This window comes from Homalodisca vitripennis, chromosome 3, assembly GCF_021130785.1.
Source record: "Homalodisca vitripennis isolate AUS2020 chromosome 3, UT_GWSS_2.1, whole genome shotgun sequence".
Lineage (NCBI taxonomy): Eukaryota > Metazoa > Arthropoda > Insecta > Hemiptera > Cicadellidae > Homalodisca > Homalodisca vitripennis.
Window position 1 is genome coordinate 144,056,629 of NC_060209.1, and position 27,826 is coordinate 144,084,454.

General features: G+C 34.1%; 1 protein-coding gene across 1 annotated transcript; it reads left to right on the forward strand.

Moving 5' to 3' along the window:
* The first annotated feature begins 414 nt into the window (after nt 1-414).
* Nucleotides 415-9,253, forward strand: LOC124358385 (otolith matrix protein OMM-64-like). The gene is made up of 6 exons (XM_046810686.1): nt 415-457; nt 1,993-2,163; nt 3,298-3,494; nt 6,252-6,600; nt 6,708-7,030; nt 9,104-9,253. Exons 1-6 carry the CDS (start codon nt 415-417, stop codon nt 9,251-9,253), a joined length of 1,233 nt encoding a protein of 410 aa, XP_046666642.1.
* The last annotated feature ends 18,573 nt before the right edge of the window (nt 9,254-27,826 follow it).

Genomic DNA, 27,826 nt, shown 5'->3' on the forward strand with positions numbered 1-27,826 from the left:
AATAAATATGCCTATTTTGTAAATCAGATAAGCCAATTTTTAACCCGATTCATCCAGTTTTAAATTTTTTTAATAGGTTAAAAGTAAAAATTAACAGCTTTCAAACTTTCTCGGTAATTGCACGGTAAAAACCACCTGCGTTTACCTATCTTTGCTTGACGGACATATCTTTGCTCACATGTAGGGGCCTACATATCAAATCTACACGTACACGTCTAAATTTCGCATAAGTATAAATTCTAAGAGCTGCCTCTTTCAAGTATTATTTTAAAGTAATTTCTTTGGTTTTAATTACGAAAAACACTCTAGTTACGAGCTACCGTGACAGGAAGTTTTAAGATGAAAGTTACATCAGTGGAACTCGCAGGTAATCGAGTTGTGAGAAATAACATTTCGTGCGAGAGTGCACAAACGATGTGTATCGGCAGAGTCAATGACTCGTCACTTAGCTTTACAGGTACTTTTTCTGGTGATGCGAGAGACATGTTTTCAAACTACAAACATTTCAGAGGCACATAAGACGCAAAGTCTAATTAATTAAACCTAATGAAAATTAAAAGTTTATACATTTCCATAAATTATTAAATATGTTGAAACCAAACCCAAAACTGACTAATTTTAATCTTTCTATGCAATACATTTTTGGAAAGGGTATATTAAATTAAGATTAACTCTTAAAGTCCAAAAAAGGGCTATTTCTGCAAAGAGGTGTAAGTATTGAGATTCAATTAATTAACGTGTTCGATTTTTAAAATATCGCTAGAAAAGTTATCTAGGCCGATACTTGCATATCCAATTTTAAAATACCACTCAACTTGTTAAGTGCCAAAATAATGCGAAAATGCTTTTCTTCTTTAGTTTAGGCTTGTATTGCTACCACTAGTAACTCCCAAAAAGTGTGGATTAACACATCGAGGTGTAAGTCTATAGTGTCACCAGATGTCAGACTTATCGGGGATAGCATCGAGAGCGAGCCATTACCAGATTGTTCCTGGCGACAAGGGGGAGTAAGGGAGGGAATTCAATAAGCTGGTAGAGAAACTTAATAAATAATATACAGTTAATATAATACCATACCATATTTTAATGCAGATGTGTTAATTTATAAAATCACTTATTTCATAATTCCACAAACAACATGTATTTGAAGTTATCTGATATCGATTAGTCTTCGTTAGAACAACAGATATCCTTCTGATTGAAAATTACTTTAGTATAACATCACATAGAAGTTTTGCAACAATACAAACATCTACTGGAAGTCACCATTGAAAACCTGGTTAAAGGATAGGAACGATGTGACAAATTATCAAATGAAAAATATACACCACTTTATGTTACATAACTACGTAATAACGTATTATGTAAAAACAATAGTTAAATACGCGTGAAATAGTTGGCAAAGAAATAATACATTAGACAGGGTAAAGATATACTTTGCAATAACGTCTGCATAAATATATCTGAAAACATAAAGAAATAATTATAAAATAACAACAGTGTTGTATGCTTTATTATTAAAATAAAATTATACGAGCAATTAAAATAAATACTTAAACACTAGTAAATTTCTTGATTTAAATAGAGGGAGTTATTTTATTTAGTTAATAAGATTTATAGAAAATGCAATGCTCATATTCCAATTTATTACGGTTTATAGCAAAATTACATGATCAATAAATTATCAAAATAATTTAAAATCAACTGAAGGAGTACCTCGATCCTCTCATAATAATACCTGGATACACCACTGTCTAGTGACAGTCCATGATGTCCACGTATCAACATCAAAGCGTGTAGTGTTTGTGTTGTGTCCCTTTAGTGTGAAACCGCTCTGTGCCTAGACAAACAGCAACACCAACATGTCAAGTAACGTTGACATGTCTAATACCATGTTCATTGTCGCCACTGCCTAGTGACATATTACCCGCACAGCCTGTAGTGTTTGTGTTGTGTCCCGTTAGTGTGAAACCGCTGTGTGCCTTTGTCCAGGCACACCAACATGTCAAGTAACGCTGACATGTCTAATACCATTTTCATTGTCGCCACTGCCTAGTGACATATCACCCGCACAGCCTGTAGTGTTTGTGTTGTGTCCTGTTAGTGTGAAATCGCTGTGTGCCTTTGTCCAGGTCCGACAGTCCAGGCACACCAACATGTCAAGTAACGCTGACATGTCTAATACCATGTTCACTGTCGCGACTGCCTAGTGACATCACCCGCACAGTCTGTAGTGTTTGTGTTGTGTCCCGTTAGTGTGAAACCGCTGTGTGCCTTTGTCCAGGCACACCAACATGTCAAGTAACGCTGACATGTCTAATACCATGTTCACTGTCGCGACTGCCTAGTGACATATCACCCGCACAGCCTGTAGTGTTTGTGTTGTGTTCCGTTAGTGTGAAACCGCTGTGTGCCTTTGTCCAGGCACACCAACATGTCAAGTAACGCTGACATGTCTAATACCATGTTCACTGTCGCGACTGCCTAGTGACATATCACCCGCACAGCCTGTAGTGTTTGTGTTGTGTCCCGTTAGTGTGAAACCGCTGTGTGCCTTTGTCCAGCACCAACATGTCAAGTAACGTTCATGTCTAATACCATGTTCACTGTCGCCACTGCCTAGTGACATATACAGCCTGTAGCGAAACTGCTGTCAAGTAAACGTTGACATGTCATTGTCGCCACTGCCTAGTGACATATTACCCGCACAGCCTGTAGGTCCCGTTAGTGTACCGCTGTGTGTGTGTGTTAACGTGACATGTCCACTCACCACTGCCTAGTGACATATCACCCGCACAGCCGCTGTGTGCTGTTACGCTGACATGTTACCATGTTCATGTCGCGACTGCCTAGTGACATATCACACAGCCTATGTCCATGTCAACATGTCAAGTAACGCTGTCATGTCTAATACCATGTTCACTGTCGCGACTGCCTAGTGACATATCACCCGCACAGCCTGTAGTGTTTGTGTTGTGTCCCGTTAGTGTGAAACCGCTGTGTGCTTAGACAAACAGCTACACCAACATGTCAAGTAACGTTGACATGTCTAATACCATGTTCATTGTCGCCACTGCCTAGTGACATATTACCCGCACAGCCTGTAGTGTTTGTGTTGTGTCCCGTTAGTGTGAAACCGCTGTGTGCCTTTGTCCAGGCACACCAACATGTCAAGTAACGCTGACATGTCTAATACCATTTTCATTGTCGCCACTGCCTAGTGACATATCACCCGCACAGCCTGTAGTGTTTGTGTTGTGTCCCGTTAGTGTTAAACCGCTGTGTGCCTTTGTCCAGGCACACCAACATGTCAAGTAACGGTGACATGTCTAATACCATGTTCACTGTCGCGACTGCCTAGTGACATATCACCCGCACAGCCTGTAGTGTTTGTGTTGTGTCCCGTTAGTGTGAAACCGCTGTGTGCTTGGACAAAGAGCACCACCAACATGTCAAGTGACATGTCAGGTGACATGTTTAATGACATAGATGACGTCAGCGCTTAAGTGGGCTAGAACTCACCGCGTTGTGCGGCGATGAACGGGACGATACGGCATTCCGTCGTTTCATGTCGATACACGAATCATTATTTAACGCGGGGTTTTAGATTGTTGGCTATTTTTCGTTTTCAGTACGTCTAGACGTCTGAAGTTTTTTAACTAGTTTTTTTAAATAAAAGTTTTAGTTTTCAATGTTAGTAATTTTTGTTATTTTGGACATTGTGAAGAGTTGCGTACAACTACACGTCCAAATAGACTCAAGGCAGCCACATTTTTCACAAGTAAGTTCTTAAAGTAAAATTGTAAAGGGACTAAACTCAAATACAGTACAATTACTGGGGATAGAAATAAACATTTTTGAAATACCCATAACTATCTACGATATATACTGTACACACAATAAAATCAATAAACAATTTTGGACCGAGCAATTATTCCGTAAGGACAGAGGCAGAACAATTCTATGCGGGGATATGAATGCCCATCGCACATTATGGAATTGTAATAAGAATAACAGCAGGAGTAGTGATATTGTCAAGTATTATACTGATTCCAATGTCTTATTATTGAACAACAAATGTTTTAGTAATGTACCTAATTTATACCATCAACAATCAGTAACCGATTTAACATTTGCAACCCCAAATATTTTCATCAGAATTTTAAAATGGGAAGTAGGGATGGATCCTATAGGAAGTGGCCACTTCCCAATAATAATAACAACGATAGAAATGATATCTAACTACAATAGAATTTATTAAAAGAAATTTGAAACGTGAAACTTGAACTTGGAACATGAAAAGTGATTATTATACGTTTATATTAGAAAATGTATTAAAATATTTACCATTAGGCTTCAAAGTTAGATTAATAGTTAAAAATCCATAGTCTTCTTTCCAAATTGTATTACATAACTCATTTAATTGATCAAAACTCATATCAGAACCAACAAAATCATTGTACATTTTTTTAGTGCAGTGATCATTTTGTTTAAAAAATACACAACATATTCAAATTGTTTGTTATAACTTGTTTATCAACCTTTGAAAAGTATTGAGAAAGATAAATACATGAAATATTTTTATGAAGAGACATTGCAAAATATTCTTTAATAACATCTAGTCGAAAACGATTAAAGAATTTTGTTTTCATTCGCTTAATGAGACTATATCCTCATCTTTCTTGCAATTTTTTGTATGCATCTTGTTCTAAAGATTTACTAAAACATACAAATTTGAATAAGGAATCAATCTATTGTAGATGCAATTCAATAATAAAGTTGTCTTTCCACATCCACTTTGAACCAACAATTAACAATCTGACTGGTTGATTTTTCTTGTTTTCTTCAAAAGTTTGTAGTTTTATCTGATCTTTTTGTTGTTAAATTGTCTCCATTTAAATAAGTTTTTGGAGCATCGCTTAATGAAAACGAAACTATTCAAATAGACTTCATAAAGCTCTAAATTAGTTTTAAACATCCTATTCATTTAGATGAAGAATCAAATTATTTTATTGGTTTAAGTGGTTTTTATTCTGATAATTTTATGATGAACATTACTGAAGATGCAACTATTAATTTATTAAATCATCCCTCAAGACGTTATAAACCGTATGAAATTAAAATAGGATATTTGAGGATATTTACTTTTGATAAAATTAAGAATTTAATTTAGAATTACTTAAACACATTCAAACAATCAGATAAACCTTTTAAATTTGATGTAAAAGACTTTAAATGAAAATAGTACACAACCATATTCAAAACAAAATCTCCTATTGTAATCTATTTTTCTCTAGGTTTGAATAATTTACTAGGATTTGATAATCCCATTTTGGAAGAAAATAAAATAAACTTAGGAAATCCTAAATTTAGACCATACGATGTAATTGAAGTACACTGTAATCTTGTTGAACACAGTTTTGATAATCATTCTGAACATCTTCCCAAAGAACCGGGAATATTGTACACATTTTCCCCAAATGTTGCTTGTGGATAAAAAAAAATTAGTGAAAACACAAGTGAAATTGACTATATTCCAATTTTAAAAAATATTAAAAGGATTCAAAAAAGTTTCTGATAATCCAAGACTCTGAAGGAAATTTATTGAAAAATGAGAGTAAAACTAAAATATATTTAAGATTACAAGTTACTAATTAAAAGTTTTTTCTATGTAAATGGAGTTCTTGAAAGAGTTGAACGATGTTGGTGAATTCAAGTTTAAAGAATATAAGACGTTGAATGAATCATAAGAAAATAAGAAAAAAATAAAGATAAATTTGGCTTGTTAATCATTGCAGAATTAGAAGATTATAAAGTTAATTTGCCAAATAGATTTTAGAATATATTGAATGATAAAAAGATCAAAGAAATCAACAAAAAATATAACTTACATTTAATATTTATGGGAACGAAGAAAATTAAAGAACAAGTATCTAATATGGTAGAATAAATATTTTTATTAAACAGCTTAAGAATATTGAAAGCACAGTAAAACAGTTATATATTCGGTCATGGTTTTCATTGAAATTTGCTGTTTGATATCTCAGATTCATTTATGCTACATTGAACAGGATTTTATATTGAATTCCTGTTGGATCCAAAAGTGCGCTAGAACCGCCTTATTTATACCTACTTATATGTATATATATATATATATATATATATATATATATATATATATATATATATATATATATATTATAAATGGTTGATTAACAAAAACTAATTTATACATATTTTAATTGTTTTAGGACAATATTACAATAATGTATAAACGTGACGATCATGCCGACATTGATCCTGACGATATTGATCCTGTCGACATTGAACCTGACGATATTGATCCTGATGACATTGTTCCTGACAATATTGATCGTGACGATATTGATCCTGCCGACAACCATCCTTACGATATTGATATTGAATATATTATTCCTGACGATATTGATCGTGATTGCATTGATCATGAGGATATTGATCCTGATATTGTACATGACGACATCGATCATGACGACATTGATTCTGAAGATATTGATTCAATCGATATTGATCCTGCCGATTTTGATCCAGACAAAATTGATCCTGGAGATATTGATCATGGTGACATTGATTGTGACGAAATTGACCCGGCAGACATTGACACTGTCGAAATTGATCCTGTCGATAATCATCCTTCGATATTGATCCTAACGATATTCATCCTGAAGATATTGATTCTGGCGACATTGGTTGTACCGTCATTGGATCTGAAGACATTATACTTGTCAATATTGGTTCTGATGATATTGATCCTGACGACATTGATCCTGACAATATTGGTCCTAACAATACTGATCCTGATGAAGCTATTGATCCTGACATTGATACTGACGATATTGATCCTGACGATATTAGTCGTGACTGCATTGATCCTTGCTATACCGATCCTGCTGACAATGGTCCTGAAGACATTGTTCTTAACGATATTTGTCCTGACGATATTGTTCCATATGATATTGATCCTGATGATACTGATCCTAGAGATGTAGAGGTGAGTACAGCAAAATTATATGCTTTATTGGCACTTAAGTTATTTTCAAGTGTTAAATTTTCAACATTTTAATTTGTAAATTAATTTTATTATTGTTCTTTAACTTTGTTATGTTCCTTGCAATATACTTAAAAGAAACTACATAATCTATATATATAAAAATGAAACTGTTCGTGTGTAACAGCATCACTCACAAACGGCTGGACGGATTCGCCTAATTTTGTTTTAAAATTTGTTCGTCTTGATCTGTAGAAGGTTATAGGATACTTTTTATCCCTTTCCCGATTCAGGATTCCGCCCCACTGGTTACAGAAATACCCGTAAGAAATGCATTGCAGCAAACATATGTTATTAAGTGAAAGAGTCTTTTCAAATTTTTAATCAGCTGTTCTTTGTAAACATATATAATGCGACAAAAAATTGTTGTTATTTTTGACAGTAACTAAGTAAACATAAATATTTTTGACGTTTCTATGTAAACAAACATTTTTTGACATTTACAACGTGTCACAAATGTCAAATTTTTGATAAACGTGATTTGATATCTTTTTTACAATTTCCAAGAACAGTGTTATTTTCCATCAGTAAAAGGTTTAAAAAAAATAGGCAAGTATTTTTGTTTTCTCATGTAAATATTCTTTGAAGAATGTTTTTCTCAACATTTTTTTTTTACAGAATTCCTTTGAGCAGTTTTTTGACGAATTTTATTGGAAAATAACATAATGCCGCCAAGAAAAAAAAGTGCTTTAAGCCGTCACAGCGCACGTGCGATAGCAAACAAAACGAATTCGTAATAATCAAAAGCAACGACCAGCGCGCAAAGGTAAACGAATTGAATCGAATACGAACATCAGCATCAAGAATGATGCTGTCGCAAGAAGAAAGAGAAACATCAAATTTGAATGATAGATTGAGAATGCAAAGTAATCGAGCGGTTGCAATGGATATTCAACCTGCTTGATTGATGTAGCCCTCTCTACTGCCACGCGAGCGGAGCCGCGGGTTTAGGCTAGTTGTAACTATATAATACTTATTTGAATAATAAACATAGTACCCAGGTTTGAATAGTGATTTGCACGTTTAGCAAAATAGTTCCTGACATTACCTGAATTTTAGCTTTCGATATTGATCCTGATGATATTGTTTTTGACGATATTGATCTTGACAATATTAATCCTGGCGACATTGATCATGGCGATATTGATCCTAACCATATTAATCCTGCCAACATTGATCCAGCCGACATTTATCCTGCCGGCATTGCTCTTAGAGACATTATCCTGACATTGAAGAAGGAATCACTTTTATCAAATTACGTTCAAACCTGTTATGGTATAGTTTGTTTCAAGTTTACAGATGAAAAATTGGTTATCCACAGCTAATCCATCTTTAGAAGAAACGTAGAAAGGAACAAAAAAACCTGTGTTACAAATCGTTGTAGATTTTTTACGAACAAAACTAGTACAATCTATCTTTAGACATATTTTGATTGTTTTATGATGATAATATTGATATAGTAAACAATCATAACGATCCTAACATTGATCTTGTTCATGACGGTAATGATGAAGTGAGTACAGCAAAATTATATAAGTATGCTTTTTCTACTACTTTACTTCAGCTTCAAATATTAAATTTGTAACATTTTATTTTTTTAATTAATCTAATTACACCTCCAATGTACTTTATATCATTTATAATGTCGAAACAATCCTTAATTAAATACAAAATACAAAAACAGAACCAGCTGCATGTAATGCTTCTTGCAATGTAATGAAAAGAAACTATGTAATTGTATACACTTTACTTCGATAATACACATTCTACAGTGGTTAGAATGATGATATGCACAACTAGCAAAATAGTGCCTGACATTACATGAATTTCAGCAACCATGCATTTCTAATTTGTTTCAAGTTTACAGATGTAAAATTTGTTTTCTAGAGCTAATCAATCAGTAAAAGAAAGGTAGAAGGGAACTGAAATAATAATACCTGTAGTTCATATCCTTGTAAATGTTTGATTAACAAAAACTAGTAAAATCTATGTTTATTCACATTTTGATAGTTTTAGGACAATATTACAATAGTATACAAAAGTGACGATCCTGCCGACATTGATCCCGACGATATTGATCCTGATGATATTGATCCTGACCACATGATCCTGACGATATTGTCGCTTACGATATTGTTCCTGACGATATTCATCCTGGCGGTTTAGAGGTGAGTACAACAGCATCATATAAGTATGCCTTTTCTGCCACTTTAGTTCACCTTAAAATGTTACATTTTAATTTTAGAATTAATATAATTATTTCTTCAATTTACTTTTTTATATGTTTTGCTGTGTACTGAAAAGAAACTATGTATTTGTTATAACGTTTAATCGGGTCAGGAATAGTTTATAAAAACATATAACCCTAAGACATCGGATAGAACAGTCGAGAGGAGTAAAATCCAGGGTTCGAAAGGGAGAGGTAGTTTCCAAGTTCAGCTCAGAACCGAATTAATGTAAAACCAAAAGCCGAAGCAAATAGAGCACCGATGATCAACGGATCAACAGGCTTTCATCATCGCCGACTCGGAAACGAAAGGAAATAAAGGGAAGGCGTCAGCATTTGCTTTAGGATGACTGTTCTACCTAAACGTTCCCTAATACAACAGTTGCTAGTTCAACTGAAGCTCGAAAATGAGGAACGCTGGTGCCAACGTACGTCAAGCAACCCAGCGGCCTCGAAAAGAAACGATAAACAAAATAAAAACTAAATGCGAACACTAGTTCGCTCGAAATCGCGCCTAGCTCGACTAGAGCTCGAAACTAAGGAACGCTGGTGCCAACGTACGTCAAGCGACCCAGCGGCCTCGAAAAGAAACGATAAACTAAATTAATACTAAATGCGAACACTAGTTCGCTCGAAATCGCGCCTAGCTCGACTCGAGCTCGAAACTAGGGAACGCTGGTGCCAACGTACGTCAAGCAACCCAGCGGCCTCGAAACGAAACGATAAACTAAATAAAACTAAATTAAATCACGCCTAGCCCGAAGCTCAGGAATGCTGGTGCCAACGTACGTCAAGCAACCCAGCGGCCTCAAAGCGAAACGATAAACTGAGTAAAAGCTAATCTAAATTGCGCCTAGCCCGATACTAAGGAACGCTGGTGCCAACGTACGTCAAGCAACCCAGCGGCCTCGAAACGAAACGATAAACTATATAAAAGCTAAATTAAATTACGTCTAGCCCGATACTAAGGAACGCTGGTGCCAACGTACGTCAAGCAACCCAGGGGCCTCGAGACGAAACGATAAACTATGTAAAAAAAACTAAACTACGTTCACGCGTAGTTCGAAATTCAGGAACGCTGGTGCCAACGTACGTCAAGCAACCCAGCGGCCTCGAAGCGAAACGATAAACTGAGTAAAAGCAAATCTAAATTGCGCCTATCCCGATACTAAGGAACGCTGGTGCCAACGTACGTCAAGCAACCCAACGGCCTCGAGACGAAACGATAAACTATGTAAAAAAAACTAAACTACGTTCACGCGTAGTCCAAAATTCAGGAACGCTGGTGCCAACGTACGTCAAGCAACCCAGCGGTCTCGAAACGAAACGATAAGCTAAATTAAACAAAATTACAACTTCTCGTTACTAGTAATACTAGTAATACGTTACTAGTAATCTAATCCTATTCGTACTGATGTATTTTCTTGCTATACTTTATATCTAAAACAATTTTATATTAGCAGCTTAAGTACGTAATATCATGTACTTATCGTATCGTTAGTGACTGGGCAAGTGCAGGTAAAAACGTGTTTTGGCAGATAATTAAGTGCCTACTACGGCTAGGACTTACTTGCACCTTATCGTGTCGTATGTGGGGGCGGTGACTCCGACTCGACGACGACTCCGACTGAGAGACACCGACCGAGAGAGCGAGTCAGCCCGGCACAGCGTACTTACGTAGTGTAGTACCTGAGCCGTCCGCTGTAAGGCGCTTCAGCCCTTGAAGCGAACTCCGGCGGATTTATCCTGAAACTCCGTGTCTTACCCGGTCGAGCCAGACCCGGCCAGCTAACGTCTCCTGCGTGGATGTTGATCTACTGGAGTATAATTGTAGGTGGAAGAAGTAAAAAATCTTAACATGTCATTAAACTAAAAATATTTTCCTCTCAAAAAAATAAAAAAAATGCCTTATATACATTTATATACATTCTTGGTCAATGTTTCTGTAGTATTAATAATGAATATTCCTGATTAAAAAGAGTATTATCAGGATATTTTCCAAACAAAAAGTAAAAACCTAAGATGGCTAAACAAGGTGGCACACCTTTCTTAAATTACAATGTTGAGTACTGTACAGTAATAACGTGTTCTCTTCACTCATTATTGGCATTGATACTAATTGTTGTTGAATACTAGAAGGGCTTTCATTAACATTGTTTTGGGTCCAGAATTGTTTCTTATATTATATTTGATAAGCGAATTTAAGGGATATTGCACGGTTTATAATCAAGTCATTCTCGCATAGTGTTTTAATTACTTATTTAATCTTAAGGCAAATACATTTATTTTTATGAATATTTCTCTTAAAAATACTTATTAAACGGTTTATGTAATTTATCGTTTAATATATTGAACAATCTTCTTCTTAATATAATTAATTATAAAAATAAAAACAATTAAAGTAGGATGTTTAGTTTTGTGTGTATATTCTTATAATACAAAAAACAAGAATTCAAGATTTTTATAGAACAACCCACACAGCTGTAACCTTAACCTGCAAGATCCTCCCCTCCTGCAACCGTTCCGGCTTATCGGTTAGCGGTTGATTGGCTGTACGCTATGTTATCAGTATATAATTTGTTCTAGATCTTTCTTACGGTTATTGTCTCTATTTTTACCAAAGCCAACAAAATACCACTTTCGCAGTGGTGTGTGTTACCATTATAATTGTATTTTTCTATTTACCAATAAAGTAAGAATCCATCTGGTGTTCGTTACGTACAGATTTAGGTCTCGTTATATCAGGCCATAAACTTATATAATGAGATTTGAGGATTTGTTTCGATTTTATCATCGGTGTTTGTCAAAAAACAATCATTTCCAGATATTTTCGGTTTGTGTGTTTGTTTTTTGAGGTTATTCAGTTCTCTAAACAATTTTTATCCCATGTTTTATAGGTATTCAACTGCTCTTTCAAAAATAACGATTGGTATGTATTTATTTCATTATTGTTGTTCGTAATATAAAAATTTGAGTTAGTATTACGTCAATTAAGTCTCAATAAGTCCAAACCCTCACAAATACAGAAAGCATAAATTAAATAAGTTACCGATAAGGATCCATAATAGTTATTACTCTGAGTTATTGAATACAACCGTATCAACATGAAAATATTTGAGCAAACTTTAAGATTGCTATACGTCTCTTTATCTATCAAATTATTATTCTTTCTAAACATGAATCGGCATAGTAACAAATTTCCCAGAGGAAATTACTCATTACTCATTCTCAATAACATTTATTTCATAACCAATAAAACGCTCAACATATGACAGAAATTTGAAATGTTGCGTATGGTGTTTATAATAATAACTCATTTCTTGTTATACCAGTCAGATTATTGCCTCACCATCACTCGAGGGCTGGAAAAAAATAATTTCCTTTTGTCGGTCTGTCCGAGCGACATCTCGATTACGAACTAAACTATAGATTTTAAATTTTGCATAAAGCTTCATTTCTATATAAAAACTACATCTAGGTCGATGGTGGTCCATGTCACTCTATAGGATTTGGCTGTGCGTTAGCGAACATTTTTGCATTGGACTAATGGTTAATCGTGATGGCAACGAGAAAATAGCCAAATAAACAAGGTGAGGCGTTCGTCGTGTGTCGTTAAAGGCTTCATTGATATTCCATGCAAAATTTCAAGTTTATAGCTCTTTTCATTAGGTTACATGTGTTACTATGATCGATACTAAGTTTGCTTATAAATTTATTTAATCTACGACTTTCTCATTGCCTTCATGGTTATCCATAAGACAAATGTAAATATGTTCGCCAAAGCTCAGGTAATTAATTTTTAAACAAATTACAATCATAATACACTGCGAAACAATATTTGCCGTTTATCGTAACATGTTTTTATATTGGAAGATAATTTACTACTCATGAAGTAAACTTTGCAGTGCAAAAAATGTTGTTGGGTATTGTTCCGTATAAGCATTGGATAAGGAAAATTGGTACCCTTAAAGCTAGACGGCAAACTACTTCTGGTTTCATGGCATAATATCAAGCCCAATAGATAAAATCTTTTATATTAATACTAGGTAGGAATACGGAAGACCGTGTGTCCCGCAACAGGCTTCGCTAAGGTTGTATGCAAACTTTAACCTTTTATACGAGTTAACCTCGTAGTTAATTCAATTTATTAAAATATGGTGCAGCCAGATAGACAGACAGACATCATACAGAAAACATTTGTTACATACCCCAGCATACCAAAAACAAGAAATTGTCTTAGCATACTATGTAATAGGCTTCAATGACGCTCAGCCAAATTCCATAGTTGGACATGCACTATCATAGAAATAATAATTCTTGTCTAGGTAGAAATGAAGTTTCATGCAAAAATTATAATCTGCAGGTGATCTTTATTGAGATATTTCTCTACTGCTACTACATATGTGTTCTTTCAGTTGAAGTTTCATGTGTTTAAATAATAAAGTTTTACTGAAGTATGGAGGACAATGAAACGAAAAATGCGCGGAAATAAGATATTGTCACCAATTTTAAACATTTTCACTCTATAATTTTTTACTCTTTACTGTATGAATAATCTGCATGCGTTAATATGTCACATGCTAGACTCTCACATGAATGTACTAGGTTTATAAATGTATTTATTCTGCTATTTGCTTGTTACTAAAATGCGATGGTTACCCTTTAGACCAATGTAAAAATATTTGCTAACGCACAGCCAAATCCCATGGCAAATCATCGTGATCATCAAACCAGTGTTGGTAACATGTAAATATAACATAAATATAACGTAACATATAAATGAAGCTTCAAGAAATTTCAAGTCTATGTCAGTTTGTTTTCGAGATATTGTGCTGGCAGACAGTTAGACAGACAGAATTTAAGATTTTACAGCCCCAAGACTTGTAGGCTTCGCTAACGCTCAGCCAATTATATTATTTCACTCTTTTGTTTTATTGCACTTTCAAAAGAGTTTTCAGGTTATAATCTAGAGGGAGAGTTTGTACTTAAATGTGATACCATGATTTTAGTCCGGGTTTTAATAAGATTAATTTTTAAACGTAGTTATAATAATATTGTAACATTTTTCTTTTAAAAAAGGTTAGTAATTTACTTAAGACTCTATAAACTGAATAATTTTCAGAAGTATATAATAGTTACAAATCTCTCAACATTTCGTTTAGTGCCAAATGTAATAACCAACCAACCAATCTTTAGAGTGTTCTTCAAACTTATTACTTGACTTCATCACTTAAAGCTACTCTTTAATTGTTTCGTTTCCATCCTCTCTCCTCACTTAAGAGTACGCTCCAGCATCTGTCTTCATTTCCCTCTCTCTCACTTTAAATAACAACACTTATTGAATCATTTAAATTAGCACAACTCTATGTTTAGTTCATTTAACTACCGCTATTTGTTAACACGTACAGTGTTAAAAGCTTAGAGTACGCTTGAGAGCTACAACACGTCTTATTATAATCTCTTCTGCAATCACTCTTCAGCACAGTTTATCAAAATAATAAAATTAGTAAAAGTTGTTTTAAAAATATACTTTTAATTATGGAGTTTAGTAAAATATTAAGTATGCCACCAGTACTGTAATGTAAATATTAAAGACAAGCTAATATCGAACTATTACTACAGATTTAAAGACTGTAATAAAATACACCTTAGTTGCTTTTTTACAGAAGTAGGTTTCTAAGACCTGTGCTGTGTATATAACTTCTTGGTCAAAGCTACAAAGCAAATCCAACTGTTCCAGAAATTTCGTAGCTGGAAATAAATTCAAATTACCGTAAATATGCTTTTTACGGCCGAAGCTGACTTCTCAGGCCTATACATGTATATATCCTTTCCTGATCGGGGAACAAGGCAAACTCAACGATGGCACTAGAAATACCTTACACTGGAGTAAATTATAATGGCTTTAAGTACGCCAATAAATTGTTAACAATGTTATACGTTTTTGTACGTATTTCTTGGGCCTAAAACTATTTACCTCTATTTTTATGTAGTGCAATGCCAAGAAAAGAAAAATGTAAAAGAACTACAAAAAAGAGAGTATGGCTCCAGCCATCCAAAAAATGTTAAATGCTGCAATGGGTTACAAAATGGTATCGGTTATGTACAAGCGGCGAGGAGAAACAGCTATCATTACTTAATCTCCCTGCAAATTAGATCTTGAACAAAAATTGAAAGAATGGATGAAAAACGAATAAAGAATAATTTAGCCATCAACCGAAAACTATTCAAGATGCCAAAAGGAAAAATAAATCCACCTGATGTGAAAAAACTGTTTCCATTGCGTACATAAGCTACATTTTTTATTTGTTTAGTGTACCAGTTGTAATAAATTTGCAAAATATGTTATATTCATGGAAAAAGAAAGAAAATGAGTCTGAACATGGCATGAATGTGATATGTTAAATTATATTAATGATGATTTTAAAATGGCACAAAATATCAAACAATTTTGTATTTCATAAAATTACTTTTGTGTACAATTTTTTCTTATAACTCCATATAGAAAATCCTTTAAATTGTTATTAAATTGTTTTCATTGAATAGTATATTATTCACGATTCTTTACACAATTTGTTTCATAGTATACTGTGTTTTTATCGCAGAGTTTTAATCAATATGTAAAACATGTGACAACAGTAAAAAACAATGCATCGTAATCGACATCAATCAAATGAGGTCTAATGTTTTGTGACATTTATATAGATAATACCGTTTTGTTTTTGCAGCCAATATATTGACAGAATGGATTACAATCAGACTTTTAAAATCTCTATGGCGGTGATAGATTCTTCTGCAGTATATTTCTTGTCGACCGGAAGTGCGTTACATTGTTGGCGGAGTGATGTATCACATCCTGAGTGAAATTGTGAAGTAATAAAGGTAATGAAGTTAGGTATCGCAACCGAGTGGAAGTTCGTTAACACCTCTATCATCAGATTCAGATTCCTTTATTTGTCATTACACATTACAGAGTGCAGGCCAAGTGTCAACAACAACAACAATACATTAATAAGTTACAACAATTAATTAATAACAGTCAATAATTAAGAAAGTTTATATCATAATACTCTTGAACACTGTACAGACATTCATCCAATAAAATAAGCTTAATACAATTCTTAAATTTATTTACAGGCAGCACCTTAAGATGTTGTGGTAAACTATTGTACATTTTGATCCCTTGGCAGACAAAACTATTTTGAGTGAGAGTAGTATTCTAGCACAATGTGATGAGACCGGACACCATATTATAGTGCACTGTCCACTCCGATAATATAAGGACTTAACGGACAAAAATTCGATGTATCAAAATATTGTTAAACATTTTATAAATAAAACATTTATGTGCTACGCCTAATTGAAAATGCCTATTGTCAGAGTTCTCTGACAATGTAATTCGGTTCTGCCTTTAAGAATGTTTGGGGACACACCAATTTGAAGTAATGTATTTCAATATATGGTTTCCAATTCAACGAATTTTTTATTTTATGGAAAAACAAGTATTGAGTAAGTATTGAACATTAAAAGAAATGTAGCAGCTACACGTATCCTATTTTACAATGAATGAAATTTCAATTTATTATTACAATGGTACGTAAATATGTAGTTAGCAGAAATGTAATGGGTATTTCGGTTTTACCTACGAAAAAGGCATAAGTTCTTAAAGATCAATATTTCATTTTTGGGTAATTTCTCCATATCCCTCTAAAACTTAAGGGGAGTCGGTTGACAAAAAAATCTAAAAATAAACAAAAAAAGTTTTATTTGTTTTTATTAATCTTTAGACTCTCCTGTTTAATTTGGTGCAATTTTTATTCAAATCGGCCAACAATATCACACCCAAATATAATATTATGTAAATGGCTTCAGTATATTTTGGCTCGTAAAATTCATGTAATCTGCATCATTTTCATACATAATCCTTATTGAAGCACATATTTATTATTAGGCTTATGTTGGCCAACCTGCTTTATGCTGCTTTGAATATACAAGGTTGTCAACCCATCTGTTTACAGTCAGTTGAGATTTGACATAACCCTAATTTTTGTTTGTTTATTATTGTCACATACATTGTGTTTCTTGCTTTCATTCAGTCTAAGTTATAATATTTAGTTATACTGTGTAGTTTATTGTTTGTGAAAATGCCTAGAGCACATAAAACCTTCAAAAACAAAGCAAAGTGCTTTACAGGGACAAGAAATCCAGGTGGTAAAAAAGTAATCGTGCCTAGTGAATGTCAAGAACCAGAACCAAGTACTAGCCTGATATAAGTACTAGCCAAGATACCTGGTGTAAGTACCAACTAGCTAAAATAAATGATGAAACTTATGATCACAACAATCACAATCACATTGCTCCTGCTGTCATGAAAGAGGTGAAACAAATATTTAGAGATTTATCAGATCCATCATTGTTATCAAAATGTCTGCACGGTGGTACTCAAAACCCCAGTGAATCACTGAACAATATAATTTGGTCACGAGTTCCAAAATCAACCTTCGTGATGAAGGAAACATTATAACTAGGTGTATTTGATGCTGTGGCAAGTTTCAACAAAGGGAACATAATAAAATGTGAAGTGTTGAGCAAACTAGGTATTACACCTGCATGCTATTGTTGTGAAACAATGAAAAAATTTGATGTCACCCGAATCAACAAAGCGCAGAAAGCTGTGGAAGAGATCGAGAAAAAGTGTCGCCAGAAAGTAACTGCAGCTAAAAGACATTTAGAAGACTTATATGAACAAGAGGAGGATCCTGACAGCCCTAGTTATGGTCCTGGAGTGCATTAAATGTTGTTATATTTCTGATTAATGTATATGTAATCTTTAAAAGAGTTTTCTGAAAATTCTTGTTTTTCTTTGTTTAGGAACACGTTTCTCTAGAACCACTCAATATATTTTGATTTATTTTTAATTTTGTTCCTCGTAATTAGAGCAATGTTTATAGCACAGCAAATTGTTGTATTTAGTCTAATAATAATTTTTAAAAAAATCATTTATTAAAAAAATGGATACAATTTGATTTTTTTTTTAAAACATATTTTTAATATTTAAACTTATGCTATGGAAATTTGCTGTGCTGTAAATGTAGGTAAGAAATAGCAGATTCAAATAAAACAAACCTTATCTTGATATGTTTATTGGTTATTGAGAAACATGTTCCTAAACTTATCTAATTTAACATATGCGCTATATAGTCAACCGACTCCCCTTAAGAAAACATGCAAGTTTCAAGTGGGCATTTATTTGAGAAGGCGGACAAGAATTACACAACCATCGAGCTAACAATTTATTCACCATCAGGGCTTTGTGAAACGGTGGTGTAACCTAAGCAAACATTGAAAATGTGGATGGCTACCGGATACTTTTAGGATTGTGGATTTAAATATTAGTTTCGTTAGAGAATAAAATACGAGTAGCTAAATATAAAAACAAAATGTACCCTTGCGCTAAAATTAGTCGCTTATTACGATTACCCGATGCAACTGATTGCACAATAAACTATGCATGTACTACATTATAGAGATGGCGTTGCAATTCACACAGGAAATGAAGTGTGGGCTCAGTGTGAGTGTATACGTGAGCTTCGATGGATTGCCATACTCATCACTTAAATATGCACGAGGTTTTAGTAAGATTTGGCTTCTGCTTGTATCGATGCGACACGACATTGCGACGTCAGTAGAACATTTCCTGCTTCATATTCCTTTCGCGATATCATAGAAAATTCCATGAAACGTGTCTAACAAATTGAATAAATTCACCTACTAAGCATAGTCGTGACATTTTAAAGGTATTATTACTAGTAATTATTTATTATTGCAACAACATCTGACAAATCCAATTTTGTTTTACTCAACATATACATTGTATATTTAAATAAGTATGACAATTTGTCAGTAAAATTCTACTCTTATATTAATGATGAATAAAAATTATATAACTATTAAGTTTATTTTTAAATATTTTGAGTTTTTCCAATTAGAATAACATTTTGTTTAGTTTATGTAAACAAGTTTAACCACGTCCACACATACCAATGAGTTTTGCCACTTCATATAATTATATCATTTAGAATTGAAAGATCTATTACACGAGTATTTTATTTTCTTCAGTCTTAAAAGCGATTTATATCGACATTGTCATGATAATTCCAAAATTTTATTTCAGCCTGCCAAGAACACTCCGTTTACTTATATTTGTAAAACATTCTGTTTTGAAGTGGCACTAACCACACAGTGCTTCGAATCTCTGACAAGTTCTTTCTCTGAGAGCCTAACGTACCCTCATTGAAAAAAAATGTACGAAGCCTTGAATTCCAGGGTGAACTAAATAAGTAGTTTCATTACTTGTCTTCTCTACTATAACAGTAGCTCTTTGTAAATTATGGATTAACATATCGGTGATTTAAATACAGTTAAGTCTACAATAAATATTTATGAACCCGCTTTGTGTTCTGAACACAATCACAAGATATTTTTTTACACTCAAAAGTTTTAGGTAGTTTCAAAAGTGGACCACTAGGGCTCGGAATGCCTATTCTCCGAACAGAAGTGTCCACTGGAGAAGTAATGGATCAGAGGTCTTCTACATTTGGTGCAGGTGTTTGAAGGTACGGATTATTCAAATGTTTCTTGCTTCAAGTTCTGTCTTGGAATATAGAACCGGGATCATGTTCAGTTTTTGACGTTCGAATCAAATTACCTCTCATCAGAAATATTCATAAATAGAGAGAAAAGCATTGTGATGTCCTGTGTTGAACTTCCACGAGTCAAGAGATTGCAGAACTGCCATCGAACTTGGTGGTTGTATCAAACGTGATGATGGTGTATGAGACACGATTACTGAGGCGTTATATAAACTGATTGGATCGGATAAAGCACAAAATCCACACAGGAGCACTGGAGCAATTGTTAAGACACTGTAAAAACGCCGTGCCCGCCGCGCGCCGCACCATAAGCCTAATGTGGTCTGTAAATGAAGTTTGAAGTTCATGTGACATTTTCGATTAGCTGATAAGTGGAGTTTCTTTTAGAAAAAAAATTCAAGATCAAAAAAGTTGCGAAATTTTTGCAAGATCAGATAGTCAGACCACACATTCCACAAGTCCAAGGCGTCATTGTACTAAACCAGTGATTTTTTGATTATCCTATCCTCTCCTATTGTTATTATCATCATCACCACTTTTTCCCTTTGTACAAACTTATATTACTGGTAATGTAAACAAATATTCTAGTTATAATTCACAAACATAAGTAAATTATGTTAATCTCTTTGGCAGGAGTTTTAGTAAATTCACCATTCTGTACCATCAATACATTCTGTCACAAACAGGCAACCAAAGCCTTAGCAGCTTCTGTTTTTATTGCTAAATAGCTCGTTCTGATCAGCAAGCGCTATAGGGAGGCGTCTTATGTATGTTTTTATCACGTTAGACACAAGCAGGCATAACATATTTTAATTGCCAGTTACAAAACCTATGCCATAAAACACAACTGATCATTAAAGAGAAACAGGAAAAGGACAAACTAATATTGTCAGGTAAAAAATTGTTATCAAAACAACTTCAACCTTTCAAGTACAATTATACTGCAAGTATAACTACAATTATAATACAAACACACTGATTTTTTAAGAATAAGAAATGTGTAAAACTAAATAATTATAGCGAATGATTTACTTTAAAATAAATGTGCGTAAATATTCATTTAAAAACGCTAACACAATAACAATAAAAGCAGATTAAAATCTATCTGATTACTTGACTCACAATTGTCAACATAACTGACGAAGGATTTCCCTGGAAGAAGTGAATCTTAAGATACTTGAGAGTTTATATGAATGTGACAACTTTGCTGAACAATTTCAATCATACTTTGCTGTATCATACTCACCACCAGAGCTCATTACTGGGCTGGTATCAATGCTAATACATCATCCTCACCACCAGTCCTGGTTACTAGGCTGTTCTCAATACTAATACATCATCTTCAACACCAGTCCTGATTACTAGGCTGGTCTCAATATGAATTCATCATACTCACCACCAGAGCTCATTACTAATACGAGTACATCATCTTCAACACCAGTCCTGGTTACTAGGCTGGTCTCAATATGAATTCATCATACTCACCACCAGAGCTCATTACTAATACGAGTACATCATCTTCAACACCAGTCCTGGTTACTAGGCTGGTCTCAATATGAATTCATCATCCGGATACATCGAAGATTTAAATCTGTTTTAGTTTTAACAATCGAAAATCTATGCTGAAATAACGTTCTCGCACATTGTATGGTTAATATATACGTAAAAAATTAAAACTTCTGACAAACCTGTCCCCCTGTCTCTGATTTCCCCCTACTCCTGGCTTTCTATGCCTCTGGTATTCCACGAGCTTTCGAGTAACCTGCCTCTGTATTGTTCGATCTCTAGACCTCTCCGACCGGTAGAGCTGACCTCTTACTCTCTCCAGCCTTAGAATATTTTCTGCTACTATATGCTCCTGAGATTTTTTTACTTTTACAGACTATTTCATACCTTAAAGCATCACAGAATATTTAAAGAACGCCATTTTTTATATTTATCATAACATTGTAATCGTCCCTTTGACACCTTCAAAACTATTTGCACATTGCCCTACGCTTGAATTTAATATATTCCAACGCTCTCACAAATCCATAAATCTTCCACCACAAATTAAATTGTTTTTGCGGTTGGAATACTGTGAATGGAAACAGTAAAACCATATCACGATACTCAAAACGGGACTTTTCAACACCAGGGTGCGTTACTCTAAATTGGTTCTAAAGCTAAATCAGCTACACATAATTACTATAAATTAACAACTAATTTATGTAATGATAAGTTTAATGTATATATAGTTATATGCCTCAGTGGCAATCTTAGTATCCTCTTAACCATACAGATTACGATTACTATGCTCATTGTTCATCAATTCTCTACAATGTTAACCATACGTGTACCATTTATCATAAACAGTAATTTTACTTTTAACTAGGTTGGGTTTAGGTTGGATATACTAATACATATTTTAGTACATTAATTGTTTACTGTCTATAAACTAAGTGCACGGTTTACTGGACCGGCACAGCGAGGACAAGCAAGTTGGTCCCTGAGGCCGAGTGAGTTAACATCATTAGAGGCTGCTTACGTCATGTCAGGATGTTGTAAACACGAGCATTACACTCTCCTGTCCTGCGTAATCCTGTCCGCTCAGCAACCTCAAGGAGGCTTTGTCTCTAGATTACTTAATTTCATTGCATCTCTGAATTATTTGTAATCAATTTAATAATAACACGTCAAAAAATAACAAGAAATTAATCTGAAAGCAAACATGACGAGAAACTGAGCCTAAAATGTTATTCAAAATCTAACTGTGTTCTTTAAATACACTAAGTCGCCATATTTTATTTTTAAGGAGAAGCCGATCTTTTAAGCCTTATTCTGTCCGTCCTCATGGGCCACTGGCCTGTGCGAGGATCTTATCAAACAGAATAAGGGAGAGAGTCGATACAGTACGAGGTCGGTGGTACTGATAAAAAGTGCAACGGTCACAGATAGGATTTGAACCTGCGCTATCTCTAACTCAGACTCAAACTCCAACGACTTAGTCCGCTCGGCCATTGGCACTCCCCTATGTTTTTACTCTTAACAACTGTTGTATTAAAAATTAAGAATATTTAGGTTAGTTTTTTAAACAATGTAGGAGTACGTATCATTACGTGTCGCGTACAGGTATCATTGAGGTTGCATACTCATTTTATTCTTAAGGTATCCTTAAGGTAATTTTTATAGTCCCGGCAGACAAAATATAAATGTACCCTCTACTTCAATGATGCCAAATTCCATGGTAGGGCATGCACCATCATAGAACTAATCATTGTTGTCTATGTACAAATGAAGTTTCATGCAAATTTAAAGCCTATAGATGAATATCTTGAGATATTTTGCTATTCGATAAATTCACTTTTTTATAACAAGTGTAAGGTTGCATAACATTTTAAATTATAACGCTCCTATGAGCTAAGAAGGATACTATAACTTAAAACGATGCTGAAATAAAATCTTGTCATCGATTTTCAACATTGACTTTCGACTTTATTATTTTTGTCTTTTTGCTATATAAATAAAAACATGCACAAAACCACCAAACAATGGTGTATGTGTTGGGTAGCCAAGCTACATCTTATAGTAAGACATACCATTGCAAGCCTAGGTTCTTTAATACATTGACTGCTGAGATATATTGATCAAACTTCCCATGAGTACAAAAGATAAAACTTCTTGCGATAATACTATTGTTAACACTAATATTTTAGATTTCTTTACATTACATACGTAATAAAATCAAAAGTTCACGCTTGTAATGATATATCTCTTACTATTACATGTTAGATTTTAAAATCTCATGATCGTACTCAGTATGTGTACAAATTTTAATTTTTCTGATATTTTTATTCCACCTTAGCCACTCGATGTAAAATCATTCGCTAAGGCTCAGTAAAATCCCATGGAGTGAAATTTACCACTCCATTTACCACTCATCAAACTCTGTGTTATCTATACAGAAATTAAACTTCATGCAAAATTTCAAAAATTTCCTGTTTCAGTTCGTTTTCGAGATATTGTGCAGACAGGCAGAAAGATAAAATGACAAATATACAGAAATGAAATTGTTCCTGCTCTAAAGTATAGACTTCACTAACGCCCAGCCAATTATGAATGTTAAAATGGTGCATGAGGGCCAATTAAATTGCCCGCTAAGATATTATACTTTACATTACACCATGAGTTCTTCAAAATTTGAAGAAATAAACTTTTATATCTAAAATTAACTATTCACGTTAAAATTCATTATGAAATACATTGAGCTAAATGTGAAAGTGAGTGACAAAAATATAAGAAATTTTAAGTTAAAGGATGACTTAATTTTCCAGTTAGAAGAGGTAAGAAACCTCGTTGGACAGGTATCTCCAACAGTAATAACCAGCTTGAGGTCGGTTGCCTGAAATGATTGGATTGCTCAGCGGTCATCCATCCATCCAAGAATCAACTACTCTTGAAGTTACATTTCTCGGTTATTTTAGCCATGAACGCTAAACTCGTTATACGGAACCACTGGCAGTTTGTATTCCACTATAACGTATTTTGCATGTATATATAGCAAACTTGCGACATCACAAGTAAATTTGACAGCATTGCAGATATTAATTAGACCCAAGCTGAGATTGAATTTTTTCAGGCAACACGGTGGAATCCTGAGATCATATAGAAAAACTTCTGAATGGATGTCTTAATATGGATAGAATCTACTAACCAGATTCCATGTTCTTAAGATTTTAAGATTTGGTGAAATCTCTGTTTATGAAATGGGCTATCCCTCATACCTAGTTATATATATATATATCACAATTATAACAATACTAGTTTTTTTATGAATGGTTCTCTAAACAGTATCATTTAATGTAAGAGTCATTATTTCTGCAGAAATATCAAATAGGTAGAAATAAAATAAATTACCACTCATCTGGAAAAGAAGGTGAAATAGTAAATTATAAAAGCATTACCCACTATTTTAATAGGGTAAAATTAAGGAATCAGTGATGAAGTTATTCACGTAATACATTACTTTATTAGACTGAGACATTCGTAAGTGAGCAGAATTTTCACCGTAAATCTGAAAATATTTGAAATTCTCAACAAAATGCATTAATGTTTTGCAAACGTTTGGTTGATATGTCAAACAAGTTGACACGAAACTGACGAAATGTCGAGTATTGTGAGTCTGGTGATACAGCTAGTTACAAATTCTCGTTCCACTGCTCCAATTAGCTGCATTCGTATAGTCACAGTTTTGTTGCAATTACACCGCTGTAATGTCACCAGCTCTCGGGGCGCCTTGGTGACTTGACCGAACTGTAAGTAAACAGAATTGAACTGTTCAGTACACAGGCAGATTCTGTACACAAAATTGGCCTATTTATTTATAATTTCACAATACACCATGATTTTTAAATGTAAAATGTTCTATGAAAACTATTAAAGAACAATCCTCACTATGTCAAAGACAACCAATTAAATTATTGTATTACCGAAACAGATTATGTCTCATCTTGATTAGATAAAATTCTTGATAACGGAAGATCTGAAAGTATACGAGGGATACGGACATTTAATTAATAATCACTAAAGAGGCACTCAAAAGAGGCATCTCAAGAGTAAGTATATATTCTGTTTATCAGGCGTCCAATTCTAAAACATATGGTTAAGCGTGTACAAACCTCCCATTCCTATGCAACATCACAAACTATTTTATATGCACGATTTAGGTATTGTCTACGCTAAAATTAACTAAGATAATTTCTTCAAGTAATGAGACAGCTGATCATCTCATGTGAGCCTCATAGCGTTATCAAGAATACAAACGCTTTCCCAAGAATACTGTATGTCTTGCCGTGAGAAACACACTATCCACACCGGCAAGCCTATACATTATCAATGTCATAGTGCTCATATAATACAAGGGCTTCGCTGGCAACATTATCTTCTCAGCTGGAAGAATACTAGCTGTATAATTAATCCTCTTACCGGCCCCAAAGTGGGCTTGTATATAATCCGATTTCGCCGACAGCGCTATTAAGTATTGAATAAATACTTGTATGGAGGCGTGGTTTATGCGTAACCACATTTGTTATGTTTTTCTGTTAATAAATTCGTATAGACTTGCAATAACGAATATGAGTTATAAAGTTCATTAAAGTTTATATTACAATATTTAAAATTTGTATTAAAACTAGGTGTTTTAGAAAAATATTTTGAAAATACATTTTTAAAGAGCGGTTTGGTTAAAATATTTACATTTTAAAACTCACTTATTTATTCGCACGAATTCTTTCCATGTAAAATTTTATCTTTCCTCCGGAACGGTTTTCTCTTCTCCAGCTTCTTTGTACATCACTCATCTCTCTCATGCACATCTCTCTTCCTCCCTCTTACTCAAACGCTGTAAATCACCGGTACTTAAGCCCCCCTCTTCTTCTTGGTCCTTTCATCTACTTGTTCACCTGACACTTTACATAATTTTCTAAACCGAATAAATATCTATTCTTTCTGTATTTTAATAACTATTTCTTAAACTGGGCAACCCCTCCATCCTGAATCATCATACCACACTCTAACATGATCATCTCACCGACAATTTGCAAAAGTTATTTTCTCCCTCGCGCATCCTTGCTGTTTTTATGGATAAGTTCTTATGCTCAGTGAGAAAAGCTGATTTTATGACCATCCACCTCTCCATCAGTTCATTTCTGTTTTGTTTCAAACAATGTTCTAAATACTTGGTTGGTAATTTCACTTTTCGTTTATTCCATATACGCCAGCGTTTTCCACACCCATTAATTCCGCACTCACATCATAGATCATATCTTACCGGTTTCTTCCTTGCCTACTTCGCATACCTGCTTCCTTCGGCGCAGCATCCAGCAGCAGCTTCTGTGGCCATTCACCGTCTATTCAATTCACGAAACTTAGTGTTATACTTTATTGTAACACATAATGGTGGCAAACGTTCGATATTTAACTATCCTCTCAGCATCTCAAAGATCACAAAGATTCTAGAAGTTCGTAAAGTTTCTAGAAGTTAACTGATTATTTGTTCACCTCTTAACGACCAGGGTGTCATTTATGGTACATATCTGAATTTATTTACTAACATTAAAAAATATACAATTTCACTCATTATTAACCCGAAATTGCCCTTCGGAGGCACATTCCTCCATGATACTACAGTATTCAGAGCACTCTGGTGGCGAATCTTCGCACTACTTCAGCTCAGTAACTGATATAACCTCATCAACGTGGGCATTTCCACATAATCAAGACTTCTGTGTTTTCTCTTACATTTCAATGTAAATTTTATATTTTGTAAATCCAAAACTAAATGTTTATCTTATAAACTAACTAATAGTATGTTTAAGTAATCAGGTGGCGTAATGGCAAATGCTGTGTGGATTAAAATGTGTTTGTGCTACAGGTGGGCATCTGGACTGCTGTCTAAAAGCGCCATGTGGAGTTTTTGTCAGATGTGGCATACGGGGAAATAAAGGAACAACTCCTAAAATTCTAGATAATAACAGTAAAATTTATAAAAACACATTTATTTCAAAATTAATATTTATTCATTTGTTTCTATTGTGTATTTACAGAATGAACAATCCCGTTTATCCTTAACTGTGTGTTTTTTTACTTATTGGAGTGTGCATTTGACAATCCCAATGAAACACGTCACGCTGAAGCTGTGAGTACATAGTGTAAGATTTATACCAGCAATCCCAGAACCAGGTCAAAATAATAATATGCTTTCATTCCTCAGATGAAACGAGTGAGGCGGACATGTCAACATCTGATTGTTATAGGTACCGCTTGCAGACAGCAAAGACACAGATTATGAACCAAACTATGACCCAGACATTGATCGAACAC

Excerpts from the sequence above, each read along its gene's own strand:
- LOC124358385 (XM_046810686.1), top strand. The coding sequence starts at position 415 with ATGTGTATCGGCAGAGTCAATGACTCGTCACTTAGCTTTACAG. Across the intron at positions 458-1,992 it reads CTCGTCACTTAGCTTTACAG|GCACACCAACATGTCAAGTA; the intron begins GTACTTTTTCTG and ends GCCTTTGTCCAG. Across the intron at positions 6,601-6,707 it reads TCCTGGAGATATTGATCATG|ATATTGATTCTGGCGACATT; the intron begins GTGACATTGATT and ends TTCATCCTGAAG.